This window comes from Salvelinus namaycush, chromosome 4 (assembly GCF_016432855.1).
Source record: "Salvelinus namaycush isolate Seneca chromosome 4, SaNama_1.0, whole genome shotgun sequence".
Classification (NCBI taxonomy): domain Eukaryota; kingdom Metazoa; phylum Chordata; class Actinopteri; order Salmoniformes; family Salmonidae; genus Salvelinus; species Salvelinus namaycush.
This window is the reverse complement of record NC_052310.1, coordinates 69717844-69743548: the sequence shown is the minus strand read 5'-3', so window position 1 is coordinate 69743548 and position 25705 is coordinate 69717844. Positions and strand designations below refer to the sequence as shown.

Below are 25705 nucleotides of genomic sequence, written 5' to 3'. Positions count from 1 at the left end.
CAAACTCCAGCCTGCCTGTCCCTTCCACTGATGAGGGCACCACTATACTGGTCACAACTAAGACAGTACAGACCTTTAACCACACAGAGGAAAATACAGAGGGGTTGTGGAGGTCTGGCTTTGTAGCTTGATGTCTCTAGTCTAGAGATCATATGTGCTCTCTCTCACACACACAGCTTTTCATAAAAAGAACTGTCAATGAATACTGTTTTTGAAAACAAGTGAACGTTTAACACTGATACAGATCCAAATCGCTCCTAACCGGTCATATGACAACAGTGTGTCTGGTCATGTGACCTGCAGCGCCGACGTTGTTTCGCTTTGCAGGCAGGGGCACCGAAGTGTCAAAACGAATTCCTTTTATTACAGCTAAACGATTCCCAGAGCCACGACAGTCCAGTCGCCGAATCGACCAATGCGGATGGGTTTGTTAGTCAACCATTTTATCTACAAATGTGACTCGGTTTAACTATATAGCGATAGTGATAAACGACTACTCGCAGGCCTCTATAGTTCCAGCCGACAGGAACAACAGTGGGCCACGGACCGAGGTTGTGTTGATGGGAAGAAGGGAGGGTTGTGTTGATGGGAAGAAGGGAGGGTTGTGTTGATGGGAAGAAGGGAGGGCTGCATCATGGAAGTTGTGCTCTCTGCCACCTAGGGTTCGATTCGTACAGAATGTGATGAATCGCAATAGAATTCTGGATATCCACCAAGTCGAACCGAAGAGCCATGAACTAGTTTACATGTGGTGTGTCAACAACTAACATACTCGGACTGACAGAATGAACGGTGAGTTGTAGCTTAAAAAAAAAATCACTTGTTCTACCATTACCAGTTGACACCTGGCTTTGGTTTATTACGCGAATTTTGTCTGGTTTACGCACATAGGCATATTAAAACAAAGGTTTAGAATGGATGACAAAGCATAATTATCATCATGTGAGTTCAGGTAGGCGTGAAGGATAGATGACTCTTCCCGTGTTTATCTTAAATCTCCCCATGCAAATCGATTTTTTCCTTTAACTGCATAACACCATAGATGTCATCAAACAAAGTGTTTATCAAAGAAACCCTTCCAATTATAATAGTAAGACTTATTGTATTGCTCCTGAGTCCTGACTAGCCCAAGATGTGCTCTTACAGAGCACAACGTTACCGTAACTCCTTAAGGTCGAAGGAACTTGTTCTTTTCATAGGTACACTGGCTGTGGCAGCCAAATACTCAATTTAAATGTGAATCGATTCTCAATTGTTATACGGTTCTAGAAAAATTGCTTTCAAATCAAATGCAAAATATACACTTACTACTTTATCACAGTTGCAGACACGTTTTTTTTCAGTGACAACGTTTCTGGTGGCATCTTCCATTACACACAGGTGTTTCGAGCATGCTAAATAGATGATCAGTGGTCTCTCTGACTTCCATAAACACGCATTGTAACATGGCGATACAATGCCTGGCAAACGTATTCATCCCCCTTGGCGTTTTTCCGATTTTGCATTACAACCTGTAATTTAAATGGATTTTTATTTGGATTTCATGTAATGGACATACACAAATTGCGGAAGTGAAATGAAAAAAATAACTTGTTTAGAAAAAATTATAAACGGAAAAGTGGTGTGTGCATATGTATTCACCCCCTTTGCTATGAAACCCCAAAATAAGATCTGGTGCAACAATTACCTTCAGATGTCACATAATTAGTTAGATTGCACACAGGTGGACTTTAAGTGTCACATGATCTGTCACATGGTCTCAGTATATATACACCTGTTTTGAAAGGCCCCAGAGTCTGCAACACCACTAAGCAAGTGACACCACCAAGCAAGTGGCACCATGAAGACCAAGGAGCTCTCCAAACAGGTCAGGGACAAAGTTGTGGAGAAGTACAGATCAGGGTTGGGTTATAAAAAATATCAGAAACTTTGAACATCCCACAGAGTACCATTAAATCCATTATTAAAAAATGGAAAGAATATGGCACCACAACAAACCTGCCAAGAGAGGTCCGCCCACCAAAACTCACGGACCAGGCAAGGAGGGCATTAATCAGAGAGGCAACAAAGAGACCAAAGATAACCCTGAAGGAGCTGCAAAGCTCCACAGCGGAGATTGGAGTATCTGTCCATAGGACCACTTTAAGCCGTACACTCCATAGAGCTGGGTTTTACGGAAGAGTGGCCAGAAAAATCCATTGCTTAAAGTGTTCACCAAAAGGCATATGGGAGACTCCCCAAACATATGGATGAAGGTACTCTGGTCAGATGTGACTAAAATTTAGCTTTTTGGCCGTCAAGGAAAACGCTATGTCTGGCGCTAACCCAATACCTCTCATCACCCTGAGAACACCAACCTCACAGTGAAGCATGGTGGTGGCAGCATCATGCAGTGGGAATGTTTTTTTTATCGGCAGGGACTGGGAAACTGGTCAGAATTGAAGGAATGATGGATGGAGCTAAATACAGGGAAATTCTTGAGGGAAACCCGTTTGTCTCCCAGAGACAGGGACGGAGGTTCACCTTCCAGCAGGACAATGATCCTAAGCATACTGCTAAAGAAACACTCAAGTGGTTTATGGGGAAACATTTAAATGTCTTGGAATGGCCTAGTCAAAGAGCAGACCTCAATCCAATTGAGAATCTGTGGTATGACTTAGATTGCTGTACACCAGCAGAACCCATCCAACTTGAAGGAGTTGGAGAAGTTTTGCCTTGAAGAATGGGCAAAAATCCCAGTGGCTAGATGTGCCAAGCATATAGAGACTTGCAGCTGTAATTGCTGCAAAAGGTGTCTACAAAGTATTGACTGGGGAGCGTGCATAAAACTATTCACCCCAAGTTTTTTTCTTTTTTTCATTTTTTTTCTTGCTTGTTTCACAAAAAATATTTTGCATCTTCAAGGTGGTAAGTGTGTTGTGTGTAAATCCAAATAATACAAACCACCCAAAAATCTATTTTAATTCCAGGTTGTAAGGTAACAAAATAGGAAAAATTCCAAGGGGGTGAATACTTTCTCAGGCCACTGTATGGCTGTGTGGGATCCCTAACCCTGTAAAGGTGTATCAATTTAACCTTTTTGTTTATTTTTTTTATTTTTATTGTTGATCTGAAACACAGGGTCCAATGTGTGTTAATGTTCAGACCAAGCGTCGGGGCTCTTAACAAAAAAAACCAGTAAAAAACAGCCTTCCTCCAATCACTTATGTGTAATGGAACTGAGAGCGATGATCAAGGGCTGAGTCCTGACCATCCTCATGTAGCCCATAACTTTCTCCAAGGTATAGCAAACTAAACTCCACTCCATGGTGAAGGAAGTTTCTGTTGAACTCCACCAACGGAGTGGAGCAGAGACCAGGCTTTGTGGAATCTAGCTCTGACTACATAGATTCGCCCAAGGTCAATGCTTCACATTTTAAATTTTTTTTTTTTTTTAATTATGAAATGCCTACATGGTACCTATGTTTGTCCTCTGTAGTTGAGTGCCTTTGTTTGCTGAAATCCATGCTTTTCCAATAAACGTTAATCAAATACAACCACTGACTGTTCCCATTAGGGATGCACGATATATCGGTGAACATATCGGAATCGGACGATATTAGCTAAAAATAACATCAAAACCGATGTCAAAGCTGACTTAATGACGGCACGTAAAATTTTGCGCTACACGTGCAACACAGCATTCCTAACCTAGCCTGCAATGTCTGCTGTGTGGATCGAGCAGTCAACAAATGGAGCAGTCATTTGAAAGAGGAAGAACATTTCAGCGAGACAACTCAAAGGAGAAATCCATTAACGCCAATGAATTCCATTGACAATCAACCGTTCTCTGTTGTGGGTGATGTTGGCTTTCGCCAACTGGTCGAGCACCGGTACACATGTTGCCCTACCGGAGTTGCACAGTAATAGCGTCACTGCTATTAGCTTCACAACATACTATGGAACACCATCTGGGTCTTAGCGTGTCAAAAAAGATACACGTCAAATAACACTATTTGGGGCCTCCCGGGTGGCGCAGTGGTATAGGGCACTGCATCGCAGTGCTAGCTGCGCCACCAGAGTCTCTGGGTTTGCGCCCAGGCTCTGTCGCAGCCGGCCGCGACCGGGAGGTCCGTGGGGCGACGCACAATTGGGCTAGCGTCGTCCGGGTTAGGGAGGGTTTGGCCGGTAGGGATATCCTTGTCTCATCGCGCTCCAGCGACTCCTGTGGCGGGCCGGGCGCAGTGCGCGCTAACCAAGGGGGCCAGGTGCACGGTGTTTCCTCCGACACATTGGTGCGGCTGGCTTCCGGGTTGGAGGCGCGCTGTGTTAAGAAGCAGTGCGGCTTGGTTGGGTTGTGCTTCGGAGGACGCGTGGCTTTCGACCTTCGTCTCTCCCGAGCCCGTACGGGAGTTGTAGCGATGAGACAAGATAGTAATTACTAGCGATTGGATACCACGAAAATTGGGGAGAAAAGGGGATACATTATTTTTTTTTTAAACACTATTTGACGAGTTAAATAACACAGTTCTATTATAGAATGTTGTGTGTTCTGAACAAACACCGGCCACGAATGATGTGTTTACAGTACCGCATTGGTAATAAAGCATTATTTGTTCGACCGCAACTTCTGGGGTATCTAGCTTTAGCTTGGTACCTAGCTAGCACCAATACAACCAGCCTGAAAACAATGACCAGTAGAAACTGCAGTCATTTTCATTTATTCTTAGCAATGATTTAGGAATCCTTTGTAAGTATCATATTTTTCTTTGAACACATCTTTGTATACATTTCTGATAAGTTTGGTGAAATTGTGGTACAGCTCTGATTTAGCCAGAGATGGCTCTTAGGCCAGAAATCTAAGATGAGTTTCCCAAACTTACAGACAGTCATGTTTGTAAGATCGCCCTCCTTCTCATCCTCAGGCCCTCAGCAGAATGACGCAAAGAGACAACACCTGCTGGAGCGGCTGCTTGACTCTGTCAAACAGGTGAGTGGTAATCACAGTTAACCCAGAACTGCCGCTCGTAATTGGTCTGCTGATCGATTAAGTTCTGGGTTCACACATGTTAAGAGATTTAAGGAGGAGCGGAACCAGGAGCTACACCCTCTCTCTTTGCAAGTTACGGTCCGAATGTCCCCTCCCCTTCCAACATTTTAAAGATGGTGACACCTGCGAAATTCGTGATTTGTCCAAATAACCCAAATGTCGGAACTACTACTCGTTATCCCACGCATCCCATTTCTTCCAGGTTATGTGAGCCTTCCTGTACGTGACAGGCCAGGTTATGTTAGCTTCCCTGTTGCATTCCTTTACTATGGATAATTCCCACTGAAGAGGAGTGCATTACAGCTATGGTCAAATGAGTCATATAATCATAAACTGTTGTAATGATATGCTATTACAGTGTAATTCTATGGTTTCTACTGTTTTTAAGGCATGATATGATACTGTGTCTATTGTTTTTCTAGCTGGTTTGATGTTGTGGTCTCTAGCTGGCAGGCTCCCATTGAGTAAGTAAATATGTTGTGTCATTTTTATTTTGATAGCCATGTCATTCTTCGTGTCTCTTCAGTGCCAAATCCGCTTTGGAGGAAGAAAGGAGATCGCCTCAGATTCCGACAGCAGGTACCAATGTGTTTTATTATTACAAAACTGATGATTTATTGATTTATTGATGTTGTGTGTGTGATGTATTGTATCTCCCCTGTAGGGTAATCTGTTTGTGTGCCCAGTTTGAGGCTGTCCTCCAGCATGGCCTGAGGAAGAACAGAGGCCTGGCTCTCACTGCTGCTGCCATAAAGCAAGCCGCAGGCTTCACCAGCAAGACTGAAGCAGGTACAGTCACATGACCTGGAAACAGATTAGTCAGTGATATGTAAGGTACTGGTGGTACTGCTACTCCAGGAGGTACTGGTAATCTTTATCTGCACATTCTTAAAGTTAGGTCAGATTAGGTTTGTATTTGGTGTAAAAAATAATATTAATTTATGTAAAGAATGTAGAAAATTAAATATGATATATTAAAACAAATATTGTGTCAGAAAAGAGCTATATAACTGAGTCAGACCATTAGAACCACTGCATCCCCATGGTAGTGACAGCTCAGGGTTACAGACTAATATTAAAAGTTCAAAAGCTGCTCTCACTCAAACCATGAAGAGGAATAACCAAAGGAGGCAGAGATGCAAAAATAATATACTTAATTTAATCCATGCTCGAAAGAATATATAAGGGGAAAGTTCAAGATGCTATGAAAACAAAAAAAGGAGCATGCCAAACATTATCCTGGGAAACTGGAGACCTGAGAAGACTGTACAGTCGTGGCCAAAAGTTTTGAGAATGACACAAATATAAATTTTCACAAAGTCTGCTGCCTTAGTTTGTATGATGGCAATTTGCATATACTCCAGAATGTTATGAAGAGTGATCAGATGAATTGCAATTTTTTTGCAAAGTCCCTCTTTGCCATACAAATTAACTGAATCCCCAAAAAACATTTCCACTGCATTTCAGCCATGCCACAAAAGGACCAGCTGACATGTCAGTGATTCTCTCGTTAACACAGGTGTGAGTGTTGACGAGGACAAGGCTGGAGATCACTCTGTCATGCTAATTGAGTTCGAATAACAGATTGGAAGCTTCAAAGGGAGGGTGGTGCTTGGAATCATTGTTCTTGCTCTGTCAACCATGGTTACCTGCAAAGAAACACGTCAACACAACATCATTGCTTTGTACAAAAAGGGCTTCACAGGCAAAGATATTGCTGCCAGTAAGATTGCACCTAAATCAACCATTTATCGGATCATCAAGAACTTAAAGGGACGCAGTTCAATTGTTGTGAAGAAGGCTTCAGGGCGCCCAAGAAAGTCCAGCAAGCGCCAGGACCGTCTCCTAAAGTTGATTCAGCTGAGGGATCGGGGCACCACCAGTACAGAGCTTGCTCAGGAATGGCAGCAGGCAGGTGTGAGTGCATCTGCACGCACAGTGAGGCGAAGACTTTTGGAGGATGGCCTGGTGTCAAGAAAAGCAGCAAAGAAGCCACTTCTCTCCAGGAAAAACATCAGGGACGGACTGATATTCTGCAAAAGGTACAGGGATTGGACTGCTGAGGACTGGGGTAAAGTCATCTTCTCTGATGAATCCCCTTTCTGATTGTTTGGGGCATCTGGAAAAAAGCTTGTCCGGAGAAGACAAGGTGAGCGCTACCATCAGTCCTGTGTCATGCCAACAGTAAAACCATTCATGTGTGGGGTTGCTTCTCAGCCAAGGGAGTGAGCTCACTCACAATTTTGCCTAAGAACACAGCCATGAATAAAGAATGGTACCAACACATCCTCCGAGAGCAACTTCTCCCAACCATCCAGGAACAGTTTGGTGACGAACAATGCCTTTTCCAGCATGATGGAGCACCTTGCCATAAGGCAAAAGGGATAACTAAGTGGCTCGGGGAACAAAACATCGATATTTTGGGTCCATGGCCAAGAAACTCCCCAGACCTTAATCCCATTGAGAACTTGTGGTCAATCCTCAAGAGGCGGGTGGACGCATCACTAGGAGAGAACAGCTGTGACGAGTGTACTCTCCACCCAGGAAACAGAGGCTGTAGGACGACTGCTAGAGAAACAAGGTGCAGATACTGGCTATGAAAACAGAGGGTTATCTTCTTATGGCTGGGGGCAGTATTGAGTAGCTTGGATGAATAAGGTGCCCAGAGTAAACTGCCTGCTACTCAGTCCCAGAAGCTAAGATATGCATATTATTAGTAGATCTGGATAGAAAACTCTGAAGTTTCTAAAACTGTTTGAATGATGTCTGTGAGTATAACAGAACTCATATGGCAAGCAAAAACCTGAGAAAAAAATCCAACCAGGAAGTGGGAAATCTGAGGTTTGTAGGTTTGCCTATCCAATATACAGTGTCTTTGGGGTCATATTGCACTTCCTAAGGCTTCCACTAGATGTAAACAGTCTTTAGAACCTTGTTTGATGCTTCTACTGTGAAGAATGAGGGAAGGAGAGCTCTTTGAGTCAGGTGTCTGGCATGAGCTGACCACGCGTGCGCTCCCGTGAGAGCGACCTGCATTCCATCGCATTTCTGAAGACAAAGTAATTCTCCGGTTGAAACATTATTGAAGATTTATGTTAAAAACATCCTAAAGATTGATTCTATACATTGTTTGACATGTTTCTACGAACTGTAATGGATTTTTTTGACTTTTCGTCTGACCTGCGCGTCATCAATTTGGATTTTGGAACTAAATGCGCGAACAAAAAGGAGGTATTTGGACATAAATTATGGACGTTAATCGAACAAAATAAACATTTATTGTGGGATTCCTGGGAGTGCATTCTGATGAAGATCATCAAAGGTAAGTGAATATTTATAATACTATTTCTGACTTTGTTGACTCCACAACATGGCGGATATCTGTATGTCTTGTTTGGGCTCTGAGCGCTATACTCAGATTATAGCATGGTGTGCTTTTTCCGTAAAGTTTTTTTGAAATCTGACACAGCGGCTGCATTAAGGAGAAGTTTATCTAAAGTTCCATGTGTAATACTTGTATCTTTTATCAAAGTTTATTATGAGTATTTCTGTAAATTGATGTGGCTCTCTGCAAAATCACCGGATGTTTTGGAGGCAAAACATTACTGAACATAACGCGCCAATGTAAACTAAGATTTTTGGATATAAATATGAACTTTATCGAACAAAACATACATGTATTGTGTAACATGAAGTCCTATGAGTGTCATCTGATGAAGATCATCAAAGGTTAGTGATTCATTTTATCTCCATTTCTGCTTTTTGTGACTCCTCCCTTTGGCTGGAAAAATGGCTGTGTTTTTCTGTGACTAGGTACTGACCTAACATAATCGTTTGGTGTGCTTTCGTCACAAAGCCTTTTTGAAATCTGACACTGTGGCTGGATTTACAACAAGTTTATCTTTAAAATGGTGTAAAATACTTGTATGTTTGAGGAATTTTAATTATGAGATTTCTGTTTGAATTTGGCGCCCTGCACTTTCACTGGCTGTTGTCAAGTCGATCCTGTTAACGGGATCTCAGCCATAAGAAGATTTATGCAACAGATTTAGTAAAAAACGTCAAGAAATAGAAATCTGCTCTCTCTCTTTCTGAGGGAAGCCCAGCACCTGTTGGGGTTTCTTAAAGTAATCAGTGGTACAATTCCAACAGACAATGACGATTTATTTAGTTAAGTTATACTGCTCTAATTCGACCTCTTGCTGGTACTTGGATGACTGAAAACATTTTCTTTTAAGCTGCAATTCATACATTTTTGGTCGACCTGACCAAATTCACATAGAAATTTGAGTTAAAGATCTGTCATTTTAATTGAATGCAAGTCTAAGAAGTGGTAGATTTGTTCTAGGTGTGTTATTTCTATACTTCCCATTAAGTTTTGTTTTTGCGTCTTTTACTTTCGTACATCAGCTGAAAATACAATATTTCTGGTTATGGAAAATACATTTTTTTCACAGCTGTTTAGATGGTACAATTCTCTACACTATATTTGTTTGTTTAGTCACATAAACTGAAATTAGGCGAACTATTTGAATTTTAGCAACCAGGAAATAGAGTAGCGATTACTGCTTAGTGCACCTTTTAAAGAGTTGTCAGTGGGCCGGATGTTATAATTAACGATTAAACATTTAATCAAGTTAATGGCAGGGATTGCTGTGATTATTCGCAAATTCTGAATTTTCTCAAATTAAGCTGTAATTTTTCATACATCAAACTTTACAGAAATATTGACGTCTTGATTTTGGCTAAAGTAATCCTTAGCAACGTTAAGTACATTTAGAATGCACACTTTCTTTAACCTAAATATCAACTTGTATGGATTATGTATTTGGGATGTTTTCAGAGTATTTTGAACGCTGACAGACAATGTGATTAATCCCAATTAAAAAAAAGAGAACTTGAATTAACTGATGAACTCTGACAGCCCTAGTTATTATCTAAGAGAGAGAAATTACAATACTTCAAGTTCATAGATACAGTATGATGTAAAGATGATACTTTAAAAAAACACTTTATTGGGCCTCTCCCTTAGCCCTCCCGGTTCTAGTTAACAAAGCCTTGGTGATGATAGAGAGAGAACTCTGGGACACAGCTAACATAATGAGTATTTAATAAGCCCAGTTCTACACACTGAAATGGGCTGTTTACAGATTTGTGATCTTAATTTGAGCCAGTTTGCTCCAGCAGGAAAATAAATAGTCTTGCAGCAACAGGAAATGCAAATAATTATGGGGATTTTAATTCATGGATATTTTTGTAGGGGTTGTTACAAAAAATTGTAAGGGAAAATCAAGTCTGAAATTGCAAACTTCAGAAGCCTTTTTAAACCTCAAAGACACTACAAGTTTTAAATGTCCTGCATTGCAGGAAAGTTCTCCTGCAACAGTGTGATCAAATTAAGATCCTACATCTGTAACACCATTGTTCTAAGGCCATATGGAAATGCTATGCTAAAGCTAGACCTCCATAGCAGTTATTCACACTAATTATCAAGCACTTGAAAACTTAGGTGAGGTGTTGGGTGACTATCCTCTGGGGTGTTGCTGAGGTCTTGATGAAAAAATGAGGAAAATTAAGAAGCTGTGAAACCAAGCTAATGGTTGGATTTGCATGGCCCGGTGCCACGGGTGGGCGGAGTTTGCTGATTTTAGAGCATTTCATTGGTCCTTAAGTGAAATCTCCACCCACCCAGGGCACCGGGTCATGCAAAACAAACTCCACCCATTAGTCAGGGGATAGATAGGACTGTTTAAAACTCTGCATAGATGGTCTTCTACTGGCTACTCTCTGACCTTTGACATGGCCTTCAGAAGCTTCAATTGTTATGAAATGGCTTTAATGTTGTAGAAATTATTTAAAATTCTATATGTGTTAGAGGATATAAATCTAACTTGGAAGTAGCAAGCAGTGAGTGGACATTCATTTTCTTTTTGGTGCATCTCTCTCTTCTCTTCTCTCGCTCAATTCAATTTCAATTTAGGGCTTTATTGCAATGGGAAACATGTTTACATTGTCAAAGCAAGTGAAGTAGATGTGAAATATTTCTTTTTACAGTAAACATTACACTCACAGAAGTTCCAAAATAATAAAGATATTTCAAATATTATATTATGTCTATATACAGTGTTGTAACGATGTGCAATATTTAAAGTACAAAAGGGAAAATATATATGGGTTGTATTTACAATGGTGTTTGTTCTTCACTGGTTGCCCTTTTCTTTTTGGCAACAGGTCACAAATCTTGCTGCTGTGATGGCACACTGGTATTTCACCCAATATATATATATATATATATATATATATATATATATATATATTGGTTTGTTTTCAAATTCTTTGTGGATCTGTGTAATCTGAGGGAAATATGTGTCTTTAATATGGTCATACATTTGGCAGGAGGTTAGGAAGTGCAGCTCAGTTTCCAATTCATTTAGTGGGCAGTGTGCACATAGCCTGTCTTCTCTTGAGAGCCAGGTCTGCCTACTGCGGCCTTTCACAATAGCAAGGCTATGCTGGCTGAGTCTGTATTGTTGTGAATTGTTCAATATTTTTATTTCACCTTTATTTAACCAGGTAGTCCAGTTGAGAACAAGTTCTCATTTACAACTGCGTCCTGGCCAAGATAAAGCAAAGCAGTGCGACAAACAACAACAACACCGAGTTACACATGGTATAAACAAACGTACAGTCAATAACACAATAGAAAACTCTATGTACAGTGTGTGTAAATGTAGTAAGATTAAGGAGGCAAGGCAGTAAATAGGCCATAGAGGTGAAATAATTACAATTCAGCATTAACACTGGAGTGATAGATGTGCAGATGATGATGTGCAAGTAGAGATACTGGGGTGCAAAAAATAAATAACAATATGGGGATGAGGTAGTTGGGTGGGCTATTTACAGGTACAGTGATCGGTAATGTTCTCTGACAGCTGATGCTTAAAGTTAGTGAGGGAGATAAGTCTCCAGCTTCAGTGATATTTGCAATTCGTTCCAGTCATTGGCAGCAGAGAACTGGAAGGAAAAGGGGCCAAAGGAGGTGTTGGCTTTGCGGATGACCACTGAAATATACCTGCTGGAGCGTTTGCTACGGGTGGGTGTTGCTATGGTGCTTTACCTAGCAAAGACTTAAAGATGACCTGGAGCCAGTGGGTTTGGCGACTAATATGTAGCGAGGGCCAGCCAAGGAGAGCATACAAGTCGCAGTGTATGGGGCTTTGGTGACAAAACGGATGGCACTGTGATAGACTACATCCAATTTGCTGAGTAGAGTGTTGGAGGCTATTTTGTAAATGACCTCGCCAAAGATCGGTAGGATAGTCAGTTTTACGAGGGTATGTTTGGCAGCATGAGTGAAGGAGGCTTTGTTGCGAAATAGGAAGCCGATTCTAGATTTAATTTTAGATTGGAGATGCTTAATGTGAGTCTGGAAGGAGAGTTTACAGTCTAACCAGACACCTAGGTAGTTGTCCACATATTCTAAGTCAGAACCGTCCTGAGTAGTGATGCTAGTCAGGCGGGCGGGTGCGGGCAGAAATCGGTTGAAAAGCATGCATTTAGTTTTACTATCGTTTAAAAGCAGTTGGAGGCCACGGAAGGAGTGTTATGGCATTGAAGCTCGTTTGGAGGTTTGTTAACACAGTGTCCAAAGAAGGGCCAGATGTATACAGAATGGTGTCGTCTGCTTAGAGGTGGATCAGAGAATAAACAGCGTCCTGTTGTCCTGACCTGGCAGTCTCTATGGGGGTGCCGCAGGGTTTAATTCTCGGGCCGAATGGAAACCATTGATATATACAGAGAAAGAGGCGGCCCGAGAATTAAACCCTGCGACACCCCCATAGAGACTGCCAGAGGTCCGGACAACAGGCCCTCCGATTTGACACACTGAACTCTGTCTGAGAAGTAGTTGCTGAACCAGGCAAGGCAGTCATTTGAGAAACCCAGGCTATTGAGTCTGCCGATAAGAATGTGGTGCTTGACAGAGTCGAACGCCTTGGCCAGGTCGATGAAGACGGCTGCACAGTACTGTCTTTTATCGATGGCGGTTATGATATAGTTTTGGACCTTGAGCGTGGCTGAGGTACACCCATGACCAGCTCGGAAAACAGATTGCATAGTGGAGAAGGTACGGTGGGATTCTAAATGGTCGGTGATCTGTTTAACTTGGCTTTCGAAGATTTTAGAAAGGCAGGGCAGGATGGATATAGGTCTGTAACAGTTTGGGTCTAGAGTGTCTCCCCCTTTCAAGAGGGGTAGAGGGGTATGACCGCAGCAGCTTTCCAGTCTTTGGGGATCTCAGACGATACGGTTGAACAGGCTAGTAATAGGGACGGCAACAATGTCGGCGGATAATTTTAGAAAGATGGTCCAGATTCTCTAGCCTAGCTGATTTGTAGGTATCCAGATTTTGCAACTCTTTCACAACATCAGCTGTCTGCATTTGGGTGAAGGAGAAGCGGGGGGGAATTGGGCAAGTTTCTGCGGGGGGTGCAGAGTGGTTGGCCGGGGTTGGGGTAGCCAGGTGCAAATCATGGCCAGCCGTAGAAAAATGCTTATTGAAATGATATATTATTGTGGATTTATCTGTGGTGACAGTGTTTCCTAGCCTCAGTGCAGTGGGCAGTTGGAAGGAGGTGCTCTTATTCTCCATGGACATTATAGTGTCCCAAAACTTTTTGGAATTTGTGCTAAAGGATGCAAATTTCTGTTCGAAAAAGCTAGCTTTAACTTTCCTAACCGACATGTGTATATTGGTTCCTGACTTCCCTGAAAAGTTGCATATCGCGGGGGCTATTCGACGCTAATGCAGTACGCCACAGGATGTTTTTGTGCTAGTCAAGGACAGTCAAGTCTGGGCTGAACCAAGGGCTATATCTGTTCTTAGTTCAACATTTTTTGAATGGGGTATGCTTATTTAAGATGGTGAGGAAAGCACTTTTAAAGAATAACCAGGCATCCTCTACTGACGGGATGAGGTCAATATCCTTCTAGGATACCCAGGCCAGGTCGATTTAGAAAGGCCTGCTCGCTGAAGTGTTTTAGGGAGTGTTTGACAGTGATGAGGGGTGGTCGTTTGACCACGGACCCATTACGGACGCAGGCAATGAGGTAGTGATCACTGAGATCCTGGTTGAAGACAGCAGAGGTGTATTTTGAGGGCAAGTTGGTCAGGATGATATCTATGAGGGTGTCCATGGTTATGGACTTAGGGTTGTACCTGGTAGGTTCCTTGATAATTTGTGAGATTGAGGGCATCTAGTTTAGATTGTTAAACGTATCCCAATTTAGTTCTCCTAACAGTAGGAACTCTGAAGATAGATGGGGGGCAATCAATTCACATATGGTGTCCAGGGCACAGCTGGGGGCTGAGGGGGGTCTATAACAAGCGGCAACGGTGAGAGACTTATTTCTGGAAAGGTGGATTTTTAGAAGTAGAAGCTCGAACTGTTTGGGCACAGACCTGGATAGTATGACATAACTCTGCAGGCTATCTCTGCAGTAGATTGGCAGTTCTAAGGGGTCAGAGTTGTAATCTTGTCGGAAAATGTTGTAGTTGGGGATGGAAATTTCAGAATTTTTAGTGGCCTTCCTAAGCCAGGATTCAGACACGGCTAGGACATCAGTGTTGGCGGAGTGTGCTAAAGCAGTGAATAAAACAAACTTAGGGAGGACGCTTCTGATGTTAACATGCATGAAACCAAGGCTTTTACGGTTACAGAATTCAACAAATGAGAGCGCCTGGGGAATAGGTGTGGTGCTGGAGGCTACAGGGCCTGGGTTAACCTCTACATCCCCAGAGGAACAGAGGAGGATTAGGATAAGGGTACGGCTAAAGGCTATAAGAACTGGTCGTCTAGTGCGTTGGGAACAGAGGAGCACAGAGGAACAAATGAGCAGATTTCTGGGCGTGGTAGAAAAGATTCGGGCATAATTTACAGACAAGGGTATGGTAAGATGTGAGTACAGTGGAGGTTGACCTAGGCGTTGAGTGACGATGAGAGAGATTTCGTCTCTGGTGGCACCATTTAAGCCAGGTGAGGTCTCTGCATGTGTGGGGGGTGGGACAAAAGAGCTATCGAAGGCATGTTGGGCGAGGCTGGGGGCTCTACAGTGAAATAAAACAGTAACTAACCTAAACAGTAGGTAGTAGACAAGGCATATTGACATTAGAGAGAGGCAGGTGTAGCCGAGTGATCATAGGGTCCAATTAGCAGCAATAGGTGAGTCAGGGAGCCGTTCGGGAGTCGCTACTACGCTAGGCGAGCTGGAGACACGGTGATTCAGAAAGCTAGTGGGCCGGGGCTAGCAGATGGGTCTTCGGCAATGGAAAGCCTGTTGAAACCTCCTCGGACGATTACAGCAGACCAGTCGTGATGGATTGGCGGGGCTCCGTGTCGGCAATTAAGGGTCCGGGCCAGCAATTAAGGGTCCGGGCCAATTGGCAAAAGAGGTATTGTAGCCCAGGAATTAGCTGGTAGACCTCTTCGGCTAGCCAGGAAATGGGCCTAGCTCGAGGCTAGCTCAAAGCTAACTAGTGCTTGCTTCGGGACAGAGGCGTTAGCCAGCAGTAGCCACTCAGGTTGCAGCTTGCTAGCTGCGATGATCCGGTGTAATGGTCCAGAGCTTGCGGTAGGAATCCGGTGATGTGATAGGGAAAAAGAAGTACGATATGCTCTGGGTTGATATTGCGCTGTGCAGACTGGCAGGTATTGACCGAACTGAAGCTTTCTGGTATCTGAGTTAACTGACTACTAGCTAGTTAGCTGGCTAGCTTCTGTTGGGGGTTCCGGTTCTACAGTACAAAAATAGCAGATCCGTACCACATTGGGCGAGACTGATTGCAGGAAAGTATATTCAGTCCGTAGATGGAAAGTGAGAATAAAATATATACGGAAAAAATGAGAAATTACTTTTTACACAGGTTAAGACAAACACACGTCCGACTGCTACGCCATCTTAGTTTACTGCACTGTTGGAGCTAGAAACACAAGCATTTCGCTACATCTGCAATAGCATCTGCTAAATATGTGTATGTGACCAATATAATGTGATTTGATTTGACAGTCAAATCTTTCCTTAAGTTTGGGTCAGTCAGTGGTCAGGTATTCTGCCACTGTGTACTCGTTGTTTAGGGCCAAATAACATTCTAGTTTGCTGTTTTATTGTTGATTCTTTCCAATGTGTAAAGTAATTATCTTTTTGTTTTCTCATGATTTGTTTGGGTCTAATTGTTTTGCTGTCCTGGGGCTCTGTGAGGTCTGTTTGTGAAAAGCTTGCTTAGAGGATTCTTCTCCAGGTTCATCTCTCTGTAGGTGATGGCTTTGTTAAGGAAGGTTTGGGCTTCCTTTTTAGATGGTTGTAGAATTTAACGTCTCTTTTCTGGATTTTGATAATTAGCAGGTGTCGGCCCAATTCTGCTCTGCATAGATTATTTGCAGAATTCTGCATGCAGAGTCTCAATTTGGTGTTTGTCCCATTTTGTGAATTCTTGGTTGGTGAGCGGACTCCAGGGCAATGGGTTCTATAACTGATTCAAGTATTTTTAGCCAGATCCTAATTGGTATGTCAAATTTTATGTTCCTTTTGATGGCATAGAAGGCCCTTGTCTTGTCTTGTCTCTCAGATCGTTCACATCTTTGTGGAAGTTACTTGTGGTGCTGATGTTTAGGCCGAGGAATGTATAGTTTTTTGTGTGCTCTAGGGCAACGGTGTCGAGATGGAATTTGTATTTGGGGTCCTGGCAATTGGACCTTTTTTGGAACACTATTTTTTGTCTTTGTGAGATTTACTGTAAGGGCCCAGGTCTGACTGAATATGTGCAGAAGATCTAGGTGCTGCTGTAGGCCCTCCTTGGTTGGACAGAAGCACCAGATCATCAGCAAACAGTAGACATTTGACTTCAGATTCTGAACTCAGCAAAAAAAGAAACGTCCCTTTTTCAGGACCCTGTCTTTCAAAGATAATTCGTAAAAATCCAGAACATGTTCATAAACAATTAATGAACATGCACCTGTGGAACGGTCGTTAAGACACTAACAGCTTACAGACGGTAGGCAATTAGGGTCACACTTATGAAAACTTAAGACACTAAAGAGGCCTTAATACTGACTCTGAAAAACACCAAAAGAAAGATGCCCAGGATCCCTGTTCATCTGCGTTAACGTGCCGTAGGCATACTGCAAGGAGGCATGAGGACTGCAGATGTGGCCAGGGCAATAAATTGCGATGTCCGTACTGTGAGACGCCTAAGACAGCGCTACAGGGAGACAGGACGGACAGCTGATCGTCCTCGCAGTGGCAGACCACATGTAACAACACTTGCACAGGATCGGTAGATCCGAACATCACACCTGCGGGACAGGTACAGGATGGCAACAACAACTGCCCGAGTTACACCAGGAAACGCACAATCCCTCCATCAGTGCTCAGACTGTCTGCAATAGGCTGAGAGAGGCTGGACTGAGGGCTTGTAGGCCTGTTATAAGGCAGGTCCTCACCACACATCACAGTTAACAACGGGCACAAACCCACCGTCGCTGGACCAGACAGGACTGGTGAAAAGTGCTCTTCACTGACGAGTCGCGGTTTTGTCTCTCCAGGGGTGATGGTCGGATTTGAGTTTATCGTCGAAGGAATGAGCGTTACACCGAGGCCTGTACTCTGGAGCGGGATCGATTTTGGAGGTGGAGGGTCCATCATGGTTTGGGGCGCTGTGTCACAGCATCATCGGACTGAGCTTGTCATTGCAGGCATTCTCAACACTGTGCGTTACAGGGAAGACATCCTCCTCCCTCATGTGGTACCCTTCCTGCAGGCTCATCCTGACATGACCCTCCAGCATGACAATGCCATCAGCCATACTGCTCGATCTGTGCATGATTTCCTGCAAGACCGGAATGTCAGGGTTCTGCCTTGGCCAGCGAAGTGCCCGGATCTCTATCCCATTGAGCACGTCTGGGAACTGTTGGGTTGGAGGGTGAGGGCGAGGGAACCTGCAGGTGCCTTGGTGGAAGAGTGGGGTAACATCTCACAGCAAGAACTAGCAAATCTGGTGCAGTCCATGAGGAGGAGATGCACTGCAGTACTTATTGCAGCTGGTGGCCACACCAGATACTGACTGTGACTTTTGATTTTGACCCCCCCCTTTGTTCAGGGACACATTATTCCATTTCTGTTAGTCACATGTTTGTGGAACTTGTTCAGTGTATGTCTCAGTTGTTGATTCTTATGTTCATACAAATATTTACACATGTTAAGTTTGCTGAAAATAAACGCGGTTGACAGTGAGATGACGTTTCTTTTTTTGGTTTAGTAGGGTGAGGACGGGTGCTGCAGACTGTTCTAGTGCCATCGCCAATTCATTGATTTTTATTTATATATATATATATATATATATATATATATATATATATATATATATATATATATATATATATATATATATATATATATATATATGGGCAAAAACACATGTTTCGTTCCACAAAGAAACAAACTAAAACAGAGGCAACATCTTCTCATGATTTGTTGATTTAAAAAAAGACACACACACACACGTATATGTTGAAGAGTGTGGGGCTTAAGCTGCATCCCTGTCTCACCCCCCGGCCCTGTGGAACGAAACGTGTGTTTTTGCCCATTTTAACCGCACACTTGTTGTTTGTGTACATGGACTTTATAATGTATGTTTTTTCCCCATTAACCACTTTCCATGAATTGTATTGCAGACCTTCATGTGAAATTGAGTATTTTTTAAAGTCAACAAATCATGAGAAGATGTTGCCTCTGTTTTAGTTTGTTTCTTTGTCCATTATTAGGGTGTGCAGGGTGAATACGTGGTCTGTCGTACGGTAATTTGGTAAAAAGCCAATTTGACATTTTCTCAGTATATTGTTTTCATTGAGGAAATGTATGAGTCTGCTGTTAATGATAAAATATACAGACCACAAATTCCAATTGGCTATACTAGGAGACAAACTTGACCCCAATCACTACCGTGGGATATTCGTGAACAGCAACCTTGGGAGGATCCTCTGCATTATCAATTACATTGTGCTGATTTCTGACGTGCTGTTCCTTTTTTTCCGTTGTGTTTTTCTGTATTGTTTTAGTGATTCACCATAGTGAAGGCGTACGCTCAGGTTTTCTGGGTCTCTATGTTTTTGGTTGGATAGGTTTCTCAATTTCTTTCTTAGGTGTTTGCATTCTTCATCAAACCATTTGTCATTGTTGTTAATTTTCTTAGGTTTTCTGCTTGAATTTATTTATTTTTGATAGGGAAGCTGACAGGTTCTCTACTGCCAAGTTTACACCTTCACTATTGCAGTAACACGTTTTGTCCAGGAAGTTGTCTAAAAGGGATTGAATTTGTTGTTGCCTAAGTTTTTTTGGTAGGTTTCCACACTACTTTCCGTTCATCTTTAACATTTCTTAATATTATTCAGTTCCTTTGGCTTTGATGCCTCGTGATTGAGTATTGCTCTGTTCAAGTAGAGTGTGATTTTGCTGTGATCTGATAGGGGTGTCAGTGGGCTGACTGTGAACGCTCTGAGAGACTCTTTTTTTATTTTTATCTCTCGGTCAGAGCTGACGTTCTGGTTCTATGTGAAGGAGTATCTGAACCGCCATGAGCTGCAGCGGTTCTACTCCCTGAGACACATCTCCTCTGAGTTGGGCCGCGGCCGAGCCTGGCTACGCTGTGCCCTCAATGAACACTCACTAGAGCGCTACCTACACACGCTGCTTGCAGACCACATGCGCCCCGGGTAAGTTGTGTGTGTGTATTTATCTTAGGTCAGTGTGTGTGTGGAGTCTGGACCTTTCCTGGCAGTATATCTTTTTTTCTTTGTTTTTTTCTAGCACCTTCTATGAAGACTGGGCGTTTATTCTGGATGAGGAGCGAGCCAGCATGCTGCCCACCATGGCTGCCGGTGAGCGCCTGACTCTAATTCTTGTGGTGAAACTTATTCATATCTCTGCCATTCAGAGAGCTGCTTTACAGTAAGCGATGAGTCACAGTTCAGTCAGTCATTCCCTGTGTGATGTGAACGAAAATAGAAACGCAACGTGTGAAGTTTTGGTTTCATGAGCTGAAATAAAAGATCCCAGATATATGCCATATGTACAAAAAGCTTATTTCTCCCCAAAAATTTGTTTACATCCCTTTTAATTAGCATTTCGCCTTTGCCTAGATAATCCTTTCACCTGACAGTTGTGGCATATCAAGAAACTGATTAAACAGCATGATCATTACATAGGTGCATCTTATGCTGGGGACAATAAAAGGCCGCTTTAAAATGTCAGCCCAGGACCTCCACATTCGTCTTCTTCACCTGCGGGATTGTCTGAGACAAGCCACCAAGGCAGCTGATGTCAATGTTGTGAACAGAGTGCCCCATGGAGGTCTCCCGAGTGGCGCAGCGTCACTACAGCCTAGGGTTCAATCCCAGGTTGTGTCATTACCGGCCGTGACCGGGAGACCCATAGGGCGGCGCACAATTGGCCCAGCTTCGTCCGGGTTAGGGGAGAGTTTGGCGGCCGGCGGGGGGCTTTACTTGGCTCATCGCACTCTTGCGACTCCTTGTGGCGGGCCGGGTGCCTGCAGGCTGACTTCGGTCGTCAGTTGAACAGTGTTTCCTCCGACACATTGGTGCAGCTGGCTTCCGGGTTAAGCAGGCGTTTGTTAAGAAGCGCAGCTTGGCGGGTCATGTTTCGGAGGACACATGACTCGACCTTCGTCTCTCCCGAGCCCGTTGGGGAGTTGCAGCGATGAGAAAAGATCGGCAGAATAAGGTGAGTAAAAATTACAAGAAAGAGTGCCCCTATGTATGGGCAGGCATAAGTTTCAGAGAACGAACACAATTGCATTTTATCTATGGGAATTTGAATGCACAGAGATACCGTGATGAGATCTTGAGGCCCATTGTCGTGCCATTCATCCGCCGCCATCACCTCATGTTTCAGCATGATAATGCACGGTCCATGTTGCAAGGATCTGTACACAATTCCTGGAAGATGGCCTGTATACTCACCAGACATGCCACCCATTGAGCAGGTTTGGGATGCTCTGGTTCAGCGTGTTCCAGTTCCCGCCAATATCCAGCAATTTCGCACAGCCATTGAACTCTGTGAAGGAGATGTGTCGTGTTGCATGAGGCAAATGGCGGTCACACCAGATACTGACTGTTTTTTAAAATCTATGCCCCTACCTTTTGTTAAGGCAGTGGTTCCCAAACTTTAAACATTCAACCTCCAGCTGCGTACCCCCTCTAGCATCAGGGTCTGCACACTCTCAAATGTTGTTTTTTGCCATCATTGTAAGCCTGCCTCACACACATCATACGATACATTTATTAAACATAAGATTGAGTGAGTTTTTGTCACAACCCGGCTTGTGGGAAGTGACTAAGAACTCTTATAGGACCAGGGCACAAATAATAATAATCAATAATTTTGCCCTTTTATTTAACCATCTTACATATAAAACCTTAATTGTTTATCGAAAATTGTGAATAACTCACCACAGGATAATGAGAAGGGTGTGCTTGAAAGGATGCACATATCTCTGCAATGTTGTATTGGAGAGAGTCTGTCTTAAATCATTTTCCACACAGTCTGTGAATTTAGTTTTCATGCTAGTGAGGGCCGAGAATCCACTCTCACATGGGTACATGGTTGCAAAAGGCATCACTGTCTTAACAGCACAATTTGCCAAGGCAGGATACTCTGAGCGCAGCCCAATCCATAAATCTGGCAGTGGCTTCTGATTAAATAAAATTTTCACAGAACCGCTTGTTGCAATTTCGATGAGGATCTCTTGTTCAGATATTGGTAAGTGGACTGTAGGCAGGTCTTGATAGGGTTAACGAATCCAGTTGTTTGTGTCATCTGTTTCGGGAAAGTACCTGCGTAATTGCGCACCCAACTCACTTAGGTGCTTTGCTATATCACATTTGACATTGTCCCTAAGCTTGAGTTCATTTGCACACAAAAAATCATACAATGATGGAAAGGCCTGTGTGTTGTCCTTGTTAATGCAGACAGAGAAGAGCTCCAACGTCTTAATCATAGCTTCAATTTTGTCCCGCACATTGAAAATAGTTGTGGAGAGTCTCTGTAATCCTAGATTCAGATCATTCAGGTGAGAAAAAACATCACCCAGATAGGCCAGTCGTGTGAGAAACTCATCATCATGCAAGCAGTCAGACAAGTAAAAATTATGGTCAGTAAAGAAAACATTAAGCTCGTCTCTCAATTTAAAAAAACGTGTCAATACTTTGCCCCTTGATAACCAGCGCACTTTGTATGTTGTAAAAGCGTTACATGGTCACTGCACGAGAGGTGAGGGGCCTTGCTTTAACAAATGTAACCATTTTCACTGTAGTGTCCAAAACGTCTTTCAAGCTGTCAGGCATTCCCTTGGCAGCAAGAACCTCTGCAGTGTACCCAAGTGGCGTCGGGAGCAACTACTTGCACGCGCGTTACCACTCCACTATGTCTCCCTGTCATGGCTTTTGCACCATCAGTACAGATACCAACATGAGCAGCAGCTACGTTTGGCTACATACAGATCATTAGTGGAATTCCTGCGAGAGAGTAACGGTTAATGTGATTGGATGTTAATTATTTGACTAGGCTACCTGTATTTGACATTGTTGTTATTTCGCTGAACACTAAATGGTTTAATTATATTTTTGGCAGTGAAACGAGGCCACTCAGGTGAGAAAATAACCTTACCCAAATGTATAGCCCTGTTTGAAAATGTGAAGAAAAAAATAATATTTTGTATTTTTTTTTGTATTTAAAGAATAAAAAAATTAACATGTGAATCATATTTTTATTTGCCGTACCCTCGACGGAATTGCAGGTGTAAGTGTACCCAAGTTTGGGAGTACCTGTGTTAAGGTATCTGTGACCAACAGCTGCATATCTAGGAGGGGCGCGGCTCTGTTGCGACCTGCAGTGTGTGTGACGTTTGGTGTGGCGTTATCTTATGTTTTTAATTTGTACACTTAGTGGCGTTATTTTATGTTTTTAATTTGTACACTTAGTTTACAAACATTCTGCCAACCATGGATTTCCAGTGGTGGGGTGTTGGACTGATCTTGTTGATCGTGTACATACCCGCTACGAACGGACTAAATAATGAAAACGCTGCTGGCAGCGGAATCCAATACAGCAGGGAGTTTTTACTACAATGCAACTCAAATACGAACGCGATGGATATCCCAATGGCCCATCTAATACCTGATTGTCTGCGAGTGGATTACAAACCCAAATGCAAACGTGGAAAACGCGGGGGAATCAGACAACGACTTAAAAAAATTAAGAACAAACTTCCCTTACCCACCACCTTGCTGATTAATGCCCAGTCACTGAGGGGGAAAGCGGATGAGTTGTCAGCGAATCTGCGCTTCCAACACGAATATCGGGAGGCCTGTTTGCTGGCAATTACTGAGACTTGGCTGGATGACAGAGTACCGGACAGAGAAGTGGAGCCGGCCGGCTTCACCCTGGTCAGAGCGGACCGCGATCTGACAGTCACAGGGAAACTTCACGGCGGGGGCGTCTGCCTGCTTGTCAGGGACCAGTGGTGTAAATCGATCCTGGTAAGAGAGCGACTCTGTACCCCCGACATTGAACTGCTTTCTGTGTCACTGCGACCTTACTATCTGCCCCGTGAGTTCCCCCAATTGTTTGTTACCGTTGTGTACATTCAACCAAAAGCTAATATAACAAAGGCATCAGAGATTATTTATAATCTGTCACAGAAACTGGAATCCATCTCCCCCGACGCACCCAAATTTATTTTAGGGGATTTTAACAACTGTACCTTGCGCAAAGTCTTGCGCACATACCATCAGTATGTGAAATGTCACACTAGGAAAAATAGGACTCTTGATTTGTGCTATGGGACAATACCAAAGGCGTTCTCTGCCACCACCAGACCTCCTCTGGGGACATCAGACCACAATGTGGTCTACCTCAGGCCAACTTACTGTCGCCTCCTGGAGAGGGAGAAACCCACAGTTAAAACTGTCCAGATCTGGAATGACAACAGTATCACTTGTCTCCAGGGGTGTTTTGACTGTACAATGTGGGAGGTATTTGAGGACAGCAGCTCTGATCTGGATGAACTCACAGAGGTTATTTCAGACTATGTAAACTTCTGTGTTGAGTCAGTTGTGCCTACTAAGACCTGTAAAATCTTCCCTAACAACAAGCCTTGGGTATCAAAACATCTAAAATCACTACTTGATAGGAAGAAGGCAGTTTATGCTGGGGGTGATAGACAGGCTTTAAGAGATGTACAACGTGAGATAAAAAGACAGATACTGGTGGACAAGGAGGCATACAAGCAAAGGGTGGAGAGGACCCTCTCCTCAGGAAACGCAAGGGTGGCCTGGCAAGGGATTAAATCCATGGCTAGCGCCCCCCATATAGGCAGGGGAAAAACCAGTGCTGACCTTGGGGGATATGAGGGCCAGAACATGGCTAATGAACTGAATGTTTTCTTCTCAAGATTTGAATCAGACAACTTCGTGTCGGAGGTAAAACAAATGGAAGCATCATTACAAATGTTTGAGAGAGTTGTTGTTCAACAGTCTGATGTTCTAAAGTTGTTCAGGGGATGTAACACATACAAAAGCCCAGGCCCAGACAAAATAAGTGGGCATGTGTTAAAGCACTGTGCTGAACAACTGGCTGGTGTTTTTACAGACATTTTCCAATCCTCACTCAACCAGCAACACGTTCCAGTATTGTGGAAAAAATCAATAATTATACCAATTCCTAAAGTATCGAATCCCTCTGTGCTGAATGACTATCGCCCTGTCGCTTTGACATCCTTAGTTATGAAATGCCTTGAGAAAATTGTGAAAAGTCATATTCTCAGTGTCACCCAGAAGCTCCTCGACCCATTTCAGTTTGCCTATCAGACCAGCAGAGGAGTTGATGATGCCATTCTTACCCTCCTTAACATGGTCTATAGACATCTAGAAGGTGCCAAATCCCATGTCAGGGTTCTGTTTGTTGACTTTTCTTCTGCCTTCAACACAATCCAGCCCTACATTCTGGCACAGAGACTCATTCGGGACTTTTCCTTAGATGGGGGGCTGGTTTTGTGGCTGTTGGACTTCCTGAGCCAACGCTCACAGCGAGTCAAAATAGGTCCCCATGTGTCGGATATACGCAATACCAACACAGGCTCTCCTCAGGGATGTGTTTTGTCCCCACTTCTGTACATCTTGTACACTAATAGTTGTACTAGTTCCCATACTGACAGACACCTCGTTAAGTTCGCTGATGACACTGCCTTGATCAGCCTGTTGCATGATGACGAGGAACATCATGGCCCGGTCCTAGATGACTTTGTAGAGTGGTGTGAGGAATCACACTTGGTCCTCAATACTAACAAGACCAAAGAGATGTGCATAGACTTCAGGAAGCGTACAACACCTACCTCTGCAACATCTATCAGAGGCCAGAATATAGAAATTGTAGAGGAATATAAATATCTGGGTGTCTTTTTGGACAGTAAGCTTCAGTGGAGTAAATGTACAGACCAGATCTACAAAAAGAGCCAACAGAGACTGTACTTTCTAAAAAAGTTGGGTTCTTTTAATATAGACTGTACTATATTGACTCTGTTTTACAAATCCTTTATTGAGAGTATTT

General features: G+C 43.2%; 1 protein-coding gene across 1 annotated transcript in view; it reads left to right on the top strand.

Annotated features, from left to right (window-relative positions):
• The first annotated feature begins 309 nt into the window (after positions 1-309).
• The window catches only part of LOC120046762 (sorting nexin-29-like), a 165725-nt gene continuing 140329 nt past the window's right edge, over positions 310-25705 (top strand). Inside the window, exons 1-6 of the mRNA XM_038992250.1 lie at positions 310-792; positions 4905-4969; positions 5556-5608; positions 5694-5818; positions 19614-19794; positions 19889-19959. Coding sequence (XP_038848178.1) covers positions 786-792; positions 4905-4969; positions 5556-5608; positions 5694-5818; positions 19614-19794; positions 19889-19959 — 502 coding nt within the window. The 5' untranslated portion in view covers positions 310-785. The remainder of the gene's footprint in view (positions 793-4904; positions 4970-5555; positions 5609-5693; positions 5819-19613; positions 19795-19888; positions 19960-25705) is intronic.